This window comes from Papio anubis, chromosome 3 (assembly GCF_008728515.1).
Source record: "Papio anubis isolate 15944 chromosome 3, Panubis1.0, whole genome shotgun sequence".
In the NCBI taxonomy this organism is placed as follows: domain Eukaryota; kingdom Metazoa; phylum Chordata; class Mammalia; order Primates; family Cercopithecidae; genus Papio; species Papio anubis.
The window spans coordinates 45,563,945-45,577,218 of record NC_044978.1 but is presented as its reverse complement, the minus strand read 5'-3'; the positions used below and the strand labels follow the sequence as shown (position 1 = coordinate 45,577,218).

Below are 13,274 nucleotides of genomic sequence, written 5' to 3'. Positions count from 1 at the left end.
TACTTGATTTTTGATACTCTTCAAGAAAATACACTGGCAGCATTTTATAATACAGTTCTCTAAGGCCGTGTCACAGCACTCTAATGGTGAAATGGTCTTATAAATAAGTAATATACCCTTAGATAGGTGTAAAGATTAAAGAAGACCTCTTATAAACATAACATGTTTCAGGTTGAAACTATACTATCATAAAGCATGAGAATTTTCTAATGGTAGTGAGCATTTTGTTCCTCAGAAATCAGGTAGTTGCCAGAAAATACTTCAGATGTTTAAGAATACAAACCAATTTTAGTTTTAAAAAATATTTGGCTTTAGCTTTTCCTTAAGTCAGATTTAATGTTTGCTTTGTTATTTGTATTTTAGTAGATAAGTATATCTGTTAGGATTAAATTTCCCTCTGAATAAAAGAGAATAAATATTCGTGACTCAAGAGAGAATTTTCTTTCTTTCTCATGGAAAAGTCTGGAGAGAATCAATCCAAGGCTGTTGTGGCAGCTCTGTTCCATAGAGTCTTCAGGGATTCAGACCTTTTCCAGCTCTCCGGTCTGCTTTCCTTCGGTGTGGCACATATGCTCATTGGACAAGATGACGCTCCAGCCAACAGAGCCACATGCCAACTCCAGGTGGAGGAAAGGGAGAAAAAGAAGGGTACAGCCCAACTGCCTCATAAGGACAGTTCCTCGAAACTGCTGTCTACAAACCATTAACCAGAACTTAGCCTGTGTGGCCACACTGAGACACAAAGGAGCTAGAAAACATGGCCTTAGATCCGAGGAACAGTGAGCCCACCTGAAAATCCCATGCATATGGGAGCAGGGAGAGCAGGTATTGAGGGAGAGTCAGGCCATATCTACCAGGATAAGCAAATACCTAATGTCAAAATTTGGAACGAGTAACATTTTAGTGGCCCTATATTATTTAAAATAGCCCTATTTAGAGGTATAAAATAGAAAGCCCAATTCTATCAATGAATTGGTTTTTCATCCTTTATAGACTTTAGGCAGAACCAGGTTTCTTACAACTATATGTTGTCAGGAAACATAATTAAGTGATATGAACAACTTGATTTTGTGCTTAAATTACTTAACTTTAAAATATTACCAAATCTTAGCCAGGCACAATGGCATGCGCCTGTAGTCCCAGCTACCCAGGAGATTGAAGCAAGAGGATCTGTTGAGCCTAGGAGTTCACACCTAGCCTGGGCAACATAGTGAGACCTCGTCTATAAAAATTTTGTAAATATCAAATGCCATAAAAATTCAAAAAACTCTCTTACAGAGAATGGCCATGCTCGCTTATGTGGATTTGAACTAGGTTGTCCACAGAAGTGCTAAAAAAGTGTTCCTATTTCTCTACATCCTCCAGCACCTGCTGTTGCCTATTTTAATATTAGTATTCTAACTAGTGTAAGAGATGGTATCTCAGTAATAGTTTTAGTTGCATTTCTCTCTGATGGCCAGTGATGATGAGCATTTTTCATGTGTTGGCTGTATGCGTGTCTTCTTTTGAGAACTGTCTGTTCCTTATCCTTTGCCCCTTTTTGATGGGGTTGTTTATTTTTCTTGTAAATTTGTTTGGGTTCTTTATAGGTTCTGGATGGCTGGCCCTTTTGTCAGATGGAAGTAGATTGCAAAAATTTTCTCCCAGGTTGCCTATTCCTCCTGATGGTAGTTCTTTGCTGTGCAGAAGCTTTTAGTTTAATTAGATCCAACATCCGAATTTTGACTTTTTGTTGCTACCATTGCTTTTGGTGTTTTAGACATGAAGTCCTTGCCCATGCCTATGTCACAGATGATAATTATTACCTGGGTTTTCTTCTGGGGTTTTTGTAATTGAATTACAACATTTAAGTCTCTAATCCATCTTGAATTAATTTTACCATTATGGGAGTAAGAAGGAAGGATCCAGTTTCAGCTTTCTGCCTTAGGCTAGCCAATTTTCCCGGCACCATTTATTAAATAGAATCCTTTCCCATTTCTTACATTTTCTAGAGGTTTGTCAAGATCAGATGAAAGCTTGTAGATGTGTTAGTATTATTTCTGAGGACTCTGTTCTGTTCCACTAGTCTATATCTCTGTTTTGGTACCAATTACCATGCTTTTCTGTTTTGGTCAGGATCTGGGAACTAGAAGTACCATATGACCCAGCCATCCCATTACTGAATTCATATGCAAAGGATTATAATCATGCTGCTATAAAGACACATACACATGTTGGTTGCAGCACTATTCCTAATAATAGGACGCTTGGAATCAACCCAAATGTCCATCGATGACAGACTGGATTAAGAAAATGGTACATGCGGAATGCTATACATGCATAAAAGAGGATGAGTTTATTCGCTGTAGGGACACGGATACAGCTAAGGAAACCATCATTCTCAACAGAGCAACTATCACAAGAACAAAACCAAACACCATGTTCTCACTCATGGAATTGGGAACTGAACAATGAATCCCACTTGGACTCGGGAGAACATCACGGGGGCCTATCACAGGAAGAGGGAGGGAGGGATTGCATTAGGAGTTATACCTGAGTAAATGGCGGAGTGGATGGGTGCTGGCGAGTTGATGGGTACGCTTACGCGCCAACATGGCACAAGTATACATATGTAACAAACCTGCGATTATGCATGTACCCTGGGAGCAGCAAAAGTATAATAATAAAAAGAAAAAAAGAAATTGAAAATAATATAATCAATATATCAATAATATTTTCACTGATTTTTCAAGGCAGGGTAATTTTTATTGACTTTTGCTTTTGTATTCACAACTTTTCAATTTATTATTATTTAAGTTAATTAGTTTTCCTCAGTATAGTAAGTTGACTCTAGTAAAACCCTAGATCCTAAATTCTCGGTCAGAGTAGATATTGTCACCTATTTCCAACTTTGGGTAGTTAAGTGAACTGTTTTTTTATTGTAAAGTAGTTAGAGTATTTTCGGAGGTACTAAAGACTGTGTCTTTTTGCCCAAAATAGTAAATAGCCATAAAAATTTTGGAAAGGCCCATATAATAGGAAAGTTTAAAAATGTGATTTGTCATAGGTAAGTATTAGATGAAGGGAAAAGATGAAAAAGAAGAGTATTACAATCAGAAATCAAAGGAAATCAAAATACAATTTTTTTTTTTTTTTTTTTGAGATGGAGTCTCGCTCTGTCGCCCAGGCTGGAGTGCAGTGGCCGGATCTCAGCTCACTACAAGCTCCACCTCCTGGGTTTACGCCATTCTCCTGCCTCAGCCTCCCGAGTAGCTGGGACTACAGGCGCCCGCCACCTCGCCCGGCTAGATTTTTGTATTTTTTAGTAGAGATGGGGTTTCACCGGGTTAGCCAGGATGGTCTCGATCTCCTGACCTCGTGATCCGCCCGCCTCGGCCTCCCAAAGTGCTGGGATTACAGGCTTGAGCCACTGCGCCCGGCCTTTTTTTTTTTTTTTTTTTTTTTTTTTACACCTAATGCCATTAAGCCACAAAGGTACTTTTACTTGTCACCAGTAGAGGTGTCTAAATAAACACAATGTGGTGAATTTCTTTTTTTTTTTTTTTTTTTTTTTTTTGGAGACAGATTCTCGTTCTGTCACCTAGGCTGGAATGCAGTGGCGTTATCTCAGCTCTCTGCAGCCTCCACCTCCTGGGTTTTAAACAATTCTCCTGACTCAGCCTCCTGAGTAGCTGGGATGACAGGTTTGCGCCACCACTCCCGACTAATTTTTGTGTTTTTGATAGAGATAGGGTTTCATCATGTTGCCCAGGATGGTCTCAAACTCCTGACCTCAAATGATCTGCCTGCCTTGGCTTCCCAAAGTGCTGGGATTACAGGCGTGAGCCACTGCACCTGGCCTGTGATGAATTTCTGAAGTACTTAGGTCCTATGTATTAGAAAAAAGCACAAATGACCCAGGAGGACATACCTATCTACCAAGTACAACAGAAAAGTCAACAGTGCCAATTCCATCTCCTCATGCTGCCAAATACAAGGACTCATCATAGTCCATTCAACTCTCCCTTAGAAAAGAATATGAGAGTTATAGCAAATATTTAACAAACTTCTTTAATTTTGGATCAAAACTCATGCATTATCAAGTGAATTCTGAATGTGACACCTGAAATTCAAATGATGGTAAACCATAACTAAAGGCAGACATATTGTTATGTGATAATAACAACAAAAATATGTTAAATGATTTTACATAATTTTTTAAAAAATCTAGGCCAGGTGTGGTGGCTCACACCTGTAATCCCAGCACTTTAGGAGGCCGAAGCGGATCACCTGAGGTCAGTAGTGTGAGACCAGCCTGGCCAACATGGTGAAACCCCGTCTCTACTAAAAATACAAAAATTAGCCAGGTGTGGTGGCAGACGCCTGTAATCCCAGTTAGGAGGCTGAGGCAGGAGAATTGCTTGAGCCCACGAGGCAGAGATTGCAGTGAGCCAAGATCAAGCCACTGCCCTCCAGCCCAGGCGACAAAGCAAGAGTCCACCTCAAAAAAAAAAAAAAAAAACAACTAGCACTAGTGGTTTGTTATTTAATTCAAAGAACACTTATAATACCTTGTAGAACCTTGTAGAATACCTTGTAGAACAGTTTAGTTTCTCTAAACTGTTTTGGGAAAATACTGGGTGAAAGGCTAGAATACAGACAGGCTGTTCCCACTGGAGATTAAATCAAGAGCAAATAGACTTCCTTGTAGACACACAAATGTTAACAATACTTAAAGATGGAAAAATGTTCAGTTCTAGTAATAGCAGACATAAAATAGGTTAACTAGCCACCCTGAGAAATTCTGTTTAGGAGCAGCTTACTGGTATAATGCATGCAGGTCTTTTGAATGTATACATTTCTTTTATAGCCTTGTAATACTGTGAACACTTCTAGATATTTCTAATCAGAGAAATGGAGGTTATGGGTCTTTCACTGATCACATTTGAATATAGAATTTTCCACACACTCATGGCTGATTTTATGTGACAATGATATATAGAGTCATTCAGGTAAAAAGTTTCATAATGATTTCAGTTTCTCCATGAATTAGAAAAAAGGGAGGGATTACTATTTATATTGAGGACCAAAACTTGCTTACATTTTTTGTGCTCTACATGTTATTTTTGATTTTTTGTTTTTTTCAGACAGAGTTTCCCTATTGCCCAGGCTGGAGTGCAGTGGCGCGATCTTGGCTCACTGCAACCTCCACGTCCCGGGTTCAAGTGATTAGCCTGTCTCAACCTCCCAAGTAGCTGGGATTACAGGCGCCCACCACCACACCCGGCTAATTTTTGTCGTTTTTAGTAAAGATGGGGTTTCACCATGTTGGCCAGGCTAGTCTCGAACTCCTGACCTCAGGTGGTCCGCCCGCCTCAGCCTCCCAAAGTGCTGGGATTACAGGCCTGAGCCACCGCGCCTAGCCGTTTTCTGTATTTTTTAAATGTTTTATTTGCAGTAATTGATAAATTTGGTTTAAAAAATCTGTTTCTTCAAATAGGAGCATTACATTTAGTTGTGCAGGTTGTTTACTGCATAAACATACTGCATACCTGATTATATGAAATTCAGGCTATGTGCTGCTCACCACGCTGCACTCGCCCACAGCACAGAGCCGTGTCACCCCAGTGCAAGCACCACCTTTTAATAATTTGCAAAAAGGTTCCATACCAGCTATTAGCAGCCTTGCTACGAAATGAGGGAATAGTGTCAATATTTCCCTAGAAGTGTCTTTTCCCTAAGGCACAGTTTTTTCTGTTTAACCTAAGCAAAAAGAAATGAAGTAGCAACATAAAAAGAATCAACAGAACCACCAGATGTATGCAGTTTTCAAATTGTTTTATTCATCATAATACGCACAAATTTTTAACTTTGTTAAATCATTATGGTTTTCTTCAAAAGTATGAGATAATATATAAGCATTAATATCAACAGTGCACAAGGATGAAAATCCCTAATGAGAAATACAGTCTTGCATATGAGAAGCCAAGAACATTTCTAGATTGGGTTAAAAGGAGTAAGGCATGGAAACAAGTCACTTGTTTGAGCACATATATAATAGAACCCTGTTGTAATTAGAGTGGAGGGAATATATAGGGACTTAGGTTCATGCCAGCTTTTTCTTTCTATTTAGCATTGATCTTTCATTTTTCTGCCTCAAGTTTTTTGTTCCTGTTGTTTATTGCTGTCACCTTCTTTACCTTTTTTTTTAGAGAGTAGTCCTACTGTACAAATCATCCGAAATGGTTATTTACAAATTCCAGAGTTGTCTTCACTCTACTCTCTTTAAAATCTTAGCACTATTTTTGTCCAAAATTTTAATTTTTTTTAAACCCACAAGTTAGTATTATTAGTGCTCTTATTATATAAACTATGCTTATTTACGTTTTTCTGCATGTTTAGCGGCTTCTTTATCACTTCTTGTATCTCAGGCCTTCCTTAGGTAATAATTTTCCTTCTCTCTTAAATACGTTCTTTAAAATGTATGCCTTTCGAAAAGATCAGGCTAAGGAAATTAAGTGGTAAAAAATCCAGATGATTGAAACAAAATAGACTTAGCCAATGGAGTCAAACAAATTTTAGTGTGAAAGCCTTTAAATAAAATGCAGAAAGTTTTTTAAAAATTTAATTTGAAAGCAAGGAATATAAAGATCCTGTAAACACATAATTGAGTACAGATATAATTTTAATAATGTTCAAGTTGGGTTATCATAGCAAACTATCTCTTGATGTCTCAATCTTAGTGTGAACCAAGTTTAACTTTTGAAACTACGTTTAGCTTGCTCTAAGCTAGGCTTTAATCGGTTTTTTAAATATTACTTATTTTCTTTCTATCCTAAAAGGTTGTTTAACTTTTTAAGCTATGTCCTCTTGAAAGCAAAGATTTAGGCTTCCGTAGATGTCCAACAGTATGAGTGGTATGTCTGGTGAATATCTGACTGTTGATTTTGTTGTCTAATACTTTCAGAATCTCTTTGGCAGTAACAGTCTTGATGGAGGAAGCAGCCCTATGATCAAGCCCAAAGGAGACAAACAGGTGGAATACCTAGATCTCGACTTGGATTCTGGGAAATCCACACCACCACGTAAGGTGAGTGACATGTGACATGCCTCTTCTGTGTATACAGTTCACACTTCAAACCTGAAGAATTATCTCCTATGGGATAATTTTATTAAGTTATGTTTAATATAAATTTAGTCTGGTCTGCTACTTGATGCTGTCTCATAAACCACAAATAACATAGTTATGGAGAGTGATTTTTTTTTTTCCTTTCTGACAGTTAGAAATTTTATACTTTCTACTCTTTTAGTGGTTACTATTGAAATAGTTATTTAACAAATTCTTTTTTGTTTTTTTTTTTTTCTGAGACAGAGTCTTGCTCTGTTGCCTAGGCTGGAATGTAGTAGTGTGATCTTGGCTCACTGCAACCTCCGCTTCGCAGGTCCAAATGATTCTTCTGCCTCAGCCTCCCAAATAGCTGGGATTACAGATGTGCACCACCACTCCTGGCTAATTTTTGTATTTTTAGTAGAGACACGGTTTCACCATGTTGGTCAGGATGGTCTCGAACTCCTGACCTCAAGTGATCCACCCACCTCAGCCCTCCAAAGTGCTGGGATTACAGGAGGAAGCCACTGCGTCCAGCCATAATTTAATGAATTCTAATGTTAACCGGTATAGTGTCTTTACTCTCCTTAAAATGTTCAAATTATGTGCTATTTTTGTCCAAAATTTTAATGTTATCTTTTTTGTTAAACCCACAAATTAGATAGTATTATTACTGCTCTTATTATATAACAATGTTTATTTACATTTTCCTACATGTTTACCAGCTTATCATTCCTTCCTATTTCTGACTTTCCTTCTGCAATAATTTTCCCTCCACCTGAAAGGAAGGTGAAAGGACACTTCTAGGGAAATATTGATCATGAGGTCAGGAGTTCGAGACCAGCCTGACCAATATGGTGAAACCCTGTCTCTACTAAAAATGCAAAATTAGCTGGGCATGGTGGCACATGCCTGTAATCCCAGCTACTCAGGAGGCTGAGACAGGAGAATTGCTTGAACCCAGGAGGCGGAGGTTGCAGTGAGCTGAGATTGCGCCATTGCACTCCAGCCTGGGCAACAAGATCAAAACTCCTTCTCCAAAAAAAAAAAAAAAAAAAAAATTCACAGTGCATGTGTGTTTGTGTTTTAAGACTGAGTTGTACTCAGAAACACTCCTTTATATGTTGGACTTTTTGTTTTTTCTTTGTATTTTAGCAAAAGAGCAGTGGCTCAGGCAGCAGTGTAGCAGATGAGAGAGTGGATTATGTTGTTGTTGACCAACAGAAGACCTTGGCCCTAAAGAGTACCCGGGAAGCCTGGACAGATGGGAGACAGTCCACAGAATCAGAAACGCCAACAAAGAGTGTGAAATGAAAATACTGCCTTGCCATTTCTGAACAAAAGAAAACTGAATTGTAAAGATAAATCCCTTTTGAAGAATGACTTGACACTTCTACTGTAGGTAGATCCTCAAATGAATAGAGTTGAAGTCAAAGGACCTTTCTGACATAATCAAGCAATTTAGACTTAAGTGGTGCTTTGTGGTATCTGAACAATTCATAACATGTAAATAATGTGGGAAAATAGTATTGTTTAGCTCCCAGAGAAACGTTTGTTCCATAGTTAACACACTCGTAGTATTACTGTATTTATGCACTTTTTCATCTAAAACATTTTTTCAGGTATTCCCAGTGTACCTTACCATAATTCCTTTGGGAGTTCTTGTTTGTTGTCACACTACTTTATATAACAATACTAAGTCAACTAAGCTACTTTTAGATTTGGAAATTGCTGTTTAAACTACAGTCTAACAACATTAAAATGAGAGGTAGATTCACAAGTTAACTTTCTAACTGAAGCTTCAGGTGATAACCATTAGCTTATACTTGGACTCATCATTTGTTGCCTTCCAAAATGCTGAGGATAATGTATGTACTGGTGTCAGGACCTAGTTCTCTGGTTAATGTATGTTTAGTTTTTAATGGTGGAACTTTGTTATATTTTGTTAATTACAGTGTTTTTGGTTCGTTGCGTGAAGATTCCGCCGGGTGGGGTCTTGCACCTTTGAAAGACTGAATAATTACACTACCAAGGAAGCCTGCAAATCATTGATGGCATGCAGTGATGATGTGCTCTTACACTTGTTAACATGTATTAAGTGTTATTTGCAAAAGGTAGATTATGTAACTAATCAGGTACGTACCAGGCAGTGATGTGCTAATACACTGATCAGGTTTAGACAATGAGCTTTGGTTGTGTTCTTGTTAGTCCTAATATTGGTTTTCAGTTTGGAATTAATAAAGCAGTTGACATTCACTGTTAGTTACAGCAACATACTGTGATTTTTAATTAGATAGTAATTCAGATTTATTACTCTATGAAATTCTGTCTTGACACCATAGTGCCCTTTCTATGATTTTTTTACTTAATATTCTTCTTGGCCTTATATTTAAATCCCTATGCAATTAATATTTTATATCTGCATTTTTTTTAAAAAAAAATAGATGTTATATAAGTGATTCTTATATGTAGCACCGGTTGCTTTTCCACTAAAAGAATTACAGATTTTGTACTGTGATTTATATTCACTGCCCCAATTCAAGAAATATTGGAGCCTTGCTACAATGTGAAATGTTAGCCATGGACTCCTTCCAACCAGATTTCTGAAACCACCAGAGGGATGGTATAATTCTCTCTCACCTATAACATGGTCCTGTGACATAGATATTAAGACCACAAGTTATAGTGAGGCTACAATTATATTCATCTGTCTTGGCTTGCCAACATAATTTAGAAAGCACATATAGTTGTTTTTTAACCAAGTTACATACAATCTCATGTACTGATTTGAGACTTACAACAATTTTTGGAGGGGGCATAGAGAAAGGAGTGCCCACAGTTGAGGCATGATTCCCTCCATTCAGACCTCTAACTGTTGCCTGAGTACACAGATGTGCCCTGATTTCTGGCCCATTGGCCATAGTACTGTGCCTAATCACTGTAATAGGTTTATTTTCCCAATCCACAAACTAAAAATGTTCATAACAAGATGAATTGTAGACTAGTAACATTTGATGTTAAAACATCAAATGTTATATTTGCTTTAACATTAATTTTTTAAATATTTGCTTTTTTTAAACAAAAACTAAAACCCAGAAGTGAATTTTTAGGTGGATTTTTAAATAAACAAGATTGATTGAGTTTGGTGTGCAAGCTGTTTTATAATGAAACCACAAAATAAAATCTAAAATCACTGAAATGTGCCTAAACTATCAAAACACATGATACAGCTAATGTGTAAAGATACTAAATGCTGTTACTTGGAGGATGAATATATTTAAGACTTAAAACACAATAATAAGTACATGATTCATTCAAAAATAAAAATCTTTACAGCTGCCTATCAGAAGGGTCTAAAGCACTTATGAATGTTTTTAGTCTAATTTATCATTGACTTTTTACAAGTCACCATATTTGAAGATCGATAGCACTCTGATTTTCAGAAAATTTTTCATTCTGAATAATTTTTAAATGGTGATGTATTAGAAAGGCAGTTTGCTTTAGAAAACTAAATCGCATTGAACTTGTATTCAAGAATTAAATTAAAAGTTTCTTACAGAGCAGTATTTTCCAAAAGTTTTTAGCACTAGAATCTTCTTTAGATGAAATTTTATGTATAACCCCAATACATAAAGCCTGAAAACTCAATTTTATCAATATAAATGTATTTTAGGTTCACATTATGCTTATTCATTTTGGCTCATTACTAAGCATAATAAGATTCTGAATTAACACAAATGTGGAGTTATACATAGTTGATGAAACCAGCAGCCAGTTTATAGCTGTGCCCTATTTTATATGTATACTTAATCAAGAAAATTTTGATTCACACAAATGTCAGCAAAAATAATAGGTTTTAAACATACATCTCAGGAAATTTTTTAATTAGAGATAGCTAAAGTTATTCAAGATCTATACAAAGATAAATTATCCTGGTAGTGCAAGTTAATACATAAGCAGTCTCCAGTATGGTAAAGTAGGGTATGTAACACATCAGAATGTGCATTTTTATTAAGTTTTAAAATATGTAAGTATAAAAACTAAATTTGAATCAAACCCTTTTAACTCACCTCCAAGAAGCTACACTTTGGCCAGGAATGGGCTAAAAACCACTGGTTCACCATGTAACAGTTATGATGTTGGAGATTGGAAATCTTTCTTCCACATTAGAGTTCTTTACCTTAATTCCTTATTTTGAAAAATTGTAAGATTTTATGAAGGTTTGAATACCAAAGCACAGTTCTGCTTTCAGACATTAAAATTCAAACTTGAAAAAGCTGTTTAACCCATGGAAGATATCATTTAGTAAGATGTAAAAGATTTTTTAAATCTACACTTCAGTTTATACATCTTTATCATTATCAATACTATATAAGTTACTGTGAGCATTTTAGAGAATTCCATAAAGGTACTATGAGTGTGTCTGTATGTGTGTGTATATATAGCATTGTATTTAATCATAGACTAAATTTAATTTGATATAGAAATATTACTTTACTTGTACATTAAGGTCATAATTTCTGCTGGACTCTTTTATATTTAATTAATGGGGATTATAGTCTTCCTTCATAAATGCATTTAAACCGGAAATTGAACACCAGTGTTTTTCTTTTTCTACTTATGGGGAATTGTCTGCTTCCCCCTTTAGAGAAAACAGTATTTTTATATTTTGTTAAAATATTAACTACTTTATGCCTACACACTATGCTGTAGATACTGATCATAATTCTTGGGTGTTCACAAACACTCCTAGTGCCTCTTTTTTTAGCCCGTTGAAAGTGTTGGTATTACTACTTTCACTACAGAGCCTTTGGCCCTCTAATAATGCTGAGGTGGGCTGATCCTTCCTGTTTCTGTCTTCGGATCATTCTGGTAGGTCTCCTTCTCCACTGTCAGGTAAGCAATCAGGTCCATGACAGGGATTGGACATAGGAACAAATTAAGTGGGTACACACAGTGAGAAAGATACATACATTCTGTGGTAACAACTACTGTCAATAACATCTGATGTTACATGCACATTTATATATATATAATTTTAAAAACTGAACTATGAGAAGCCATGGTATAAATGAATATTGTAGACATCATGGACTTGATGTGATAGAAATCAATTGTCAGGTTGAGATAGTTGTTTTTAATCTGTCTAAATAGTTTATGCATTACTACAGTTAAAAATAATTTAATTTGTCTTCTATAGACTTAATTTTATTCCGGTTCAGTGTAATCTCTGTTAACAGAGTTTCAGCAAACTGATTGATCAAGGTATTAACATAACTTCTACTTCCTTTGCTTAAAAAGATGTGGTTTTATGTAAGTTCTTGATTACTGATGATCATCCCAAATTTTGACAACAAAATCATATGTATAAATTTATTTGTTCCCTCTTGCTCATCATCTTTTGTAAAGGTCCATTGTAGATCTTTTCTGCTACCAAATAAAACTTTTCAAACAATTTGGTTTCAAGACCTTAAATAGACAATTTGGATACTAAGATTGTAACTGATAAGGACATTTAAATTTGTATTTCCAATCCTTCCTTAGAGTCTTTGTCTGCATCAAAAACCCAATTCTGCCATTAACCGTGCTTCCCAGTCCCACTTCTGTATGTCACTCATTTTCTGCAATAAAGATCTCACTAAATCATGTTGAAACACAAGTCATGATCCTCTCTAACTAAATAGGAAAAGCTCCCCGGAAAAACTCTGTTGCCACATGCACATGCCCTGTTACTCCTCCAGCCAGCCAGTGCTGCCAGCATGTTATTGAGTAAAAGGCCAAATAAATAAGGGCCAGCATGCAACCTTTATCTTCAGAAACTAGGTTTTATATGTAAAATATAACTTGGGAAATGATTCTGTTTATTAACTGGCTGGGATTTTTCATTTCTGTGAGAGTTTCAAATGTCTCCAGTACTTTATAAAATCCCAACAATTGCTGTAAGTCAGCACTTTGGTCCATTCAGCCCACCCAGCCCACTTGCAACTCTGACTGTCACTGTATCATATTTGGGAAGTTTGGGTAGGGTGAGGCTTTCTTCTTCAAGATTATTTTCTCATATGTCTATCACCTTCTAAACCATGAGACTCCTGGGTATTTGCATGTAACTTCTTTGAGGAAGTTAACACCATCTCTGATATAGACACACTTTTTGAGTTGCAGTTTCTATTAGAATTTTTTGGAGACT

At 36.4% G+C, this 13,274-nt stretch overlaps 1 protein-coding gene across 9 annotated transcripts in view; it reads left to right on the top strand.

Annotated features, from left to right (window-relative positions):
- Positions 1-12,542, top strand: part of GAB1 (GRB2 associated binding protein 1) — a 132,126-nt gene extending 119,584 nt beyond the window's left edge. For 6 of the 9 annotated variants that reach the window (XM_017959083.3, XM_017959084.2, XM_017959081.2 and 3 more), the window contains 3 exons: positions 462-623; positions 6,947-7,069; positions 8,243-12,542. In XM_017959083.3, the coding sequence (XP_017814572.1) occupies positions 462-623; positions 6,947-7,069; positions 8,243-8,401 (444 nt within the window). In that variant the 3' untranslated portion in view covers positions 8,402-12,542. The remainder of the gene's footprint in view (positions 1-461; positions 624-6,946; positions 7,070-8,242) is intronic. The other 3 variants (XM_003899221.5, XM_003899222.5, XM_003899223.5) reach the window with 1 other exon arrangement.
- The last annotated feature ends 732 nt before the right edge of the window (positions 12,543-13,274 follow it).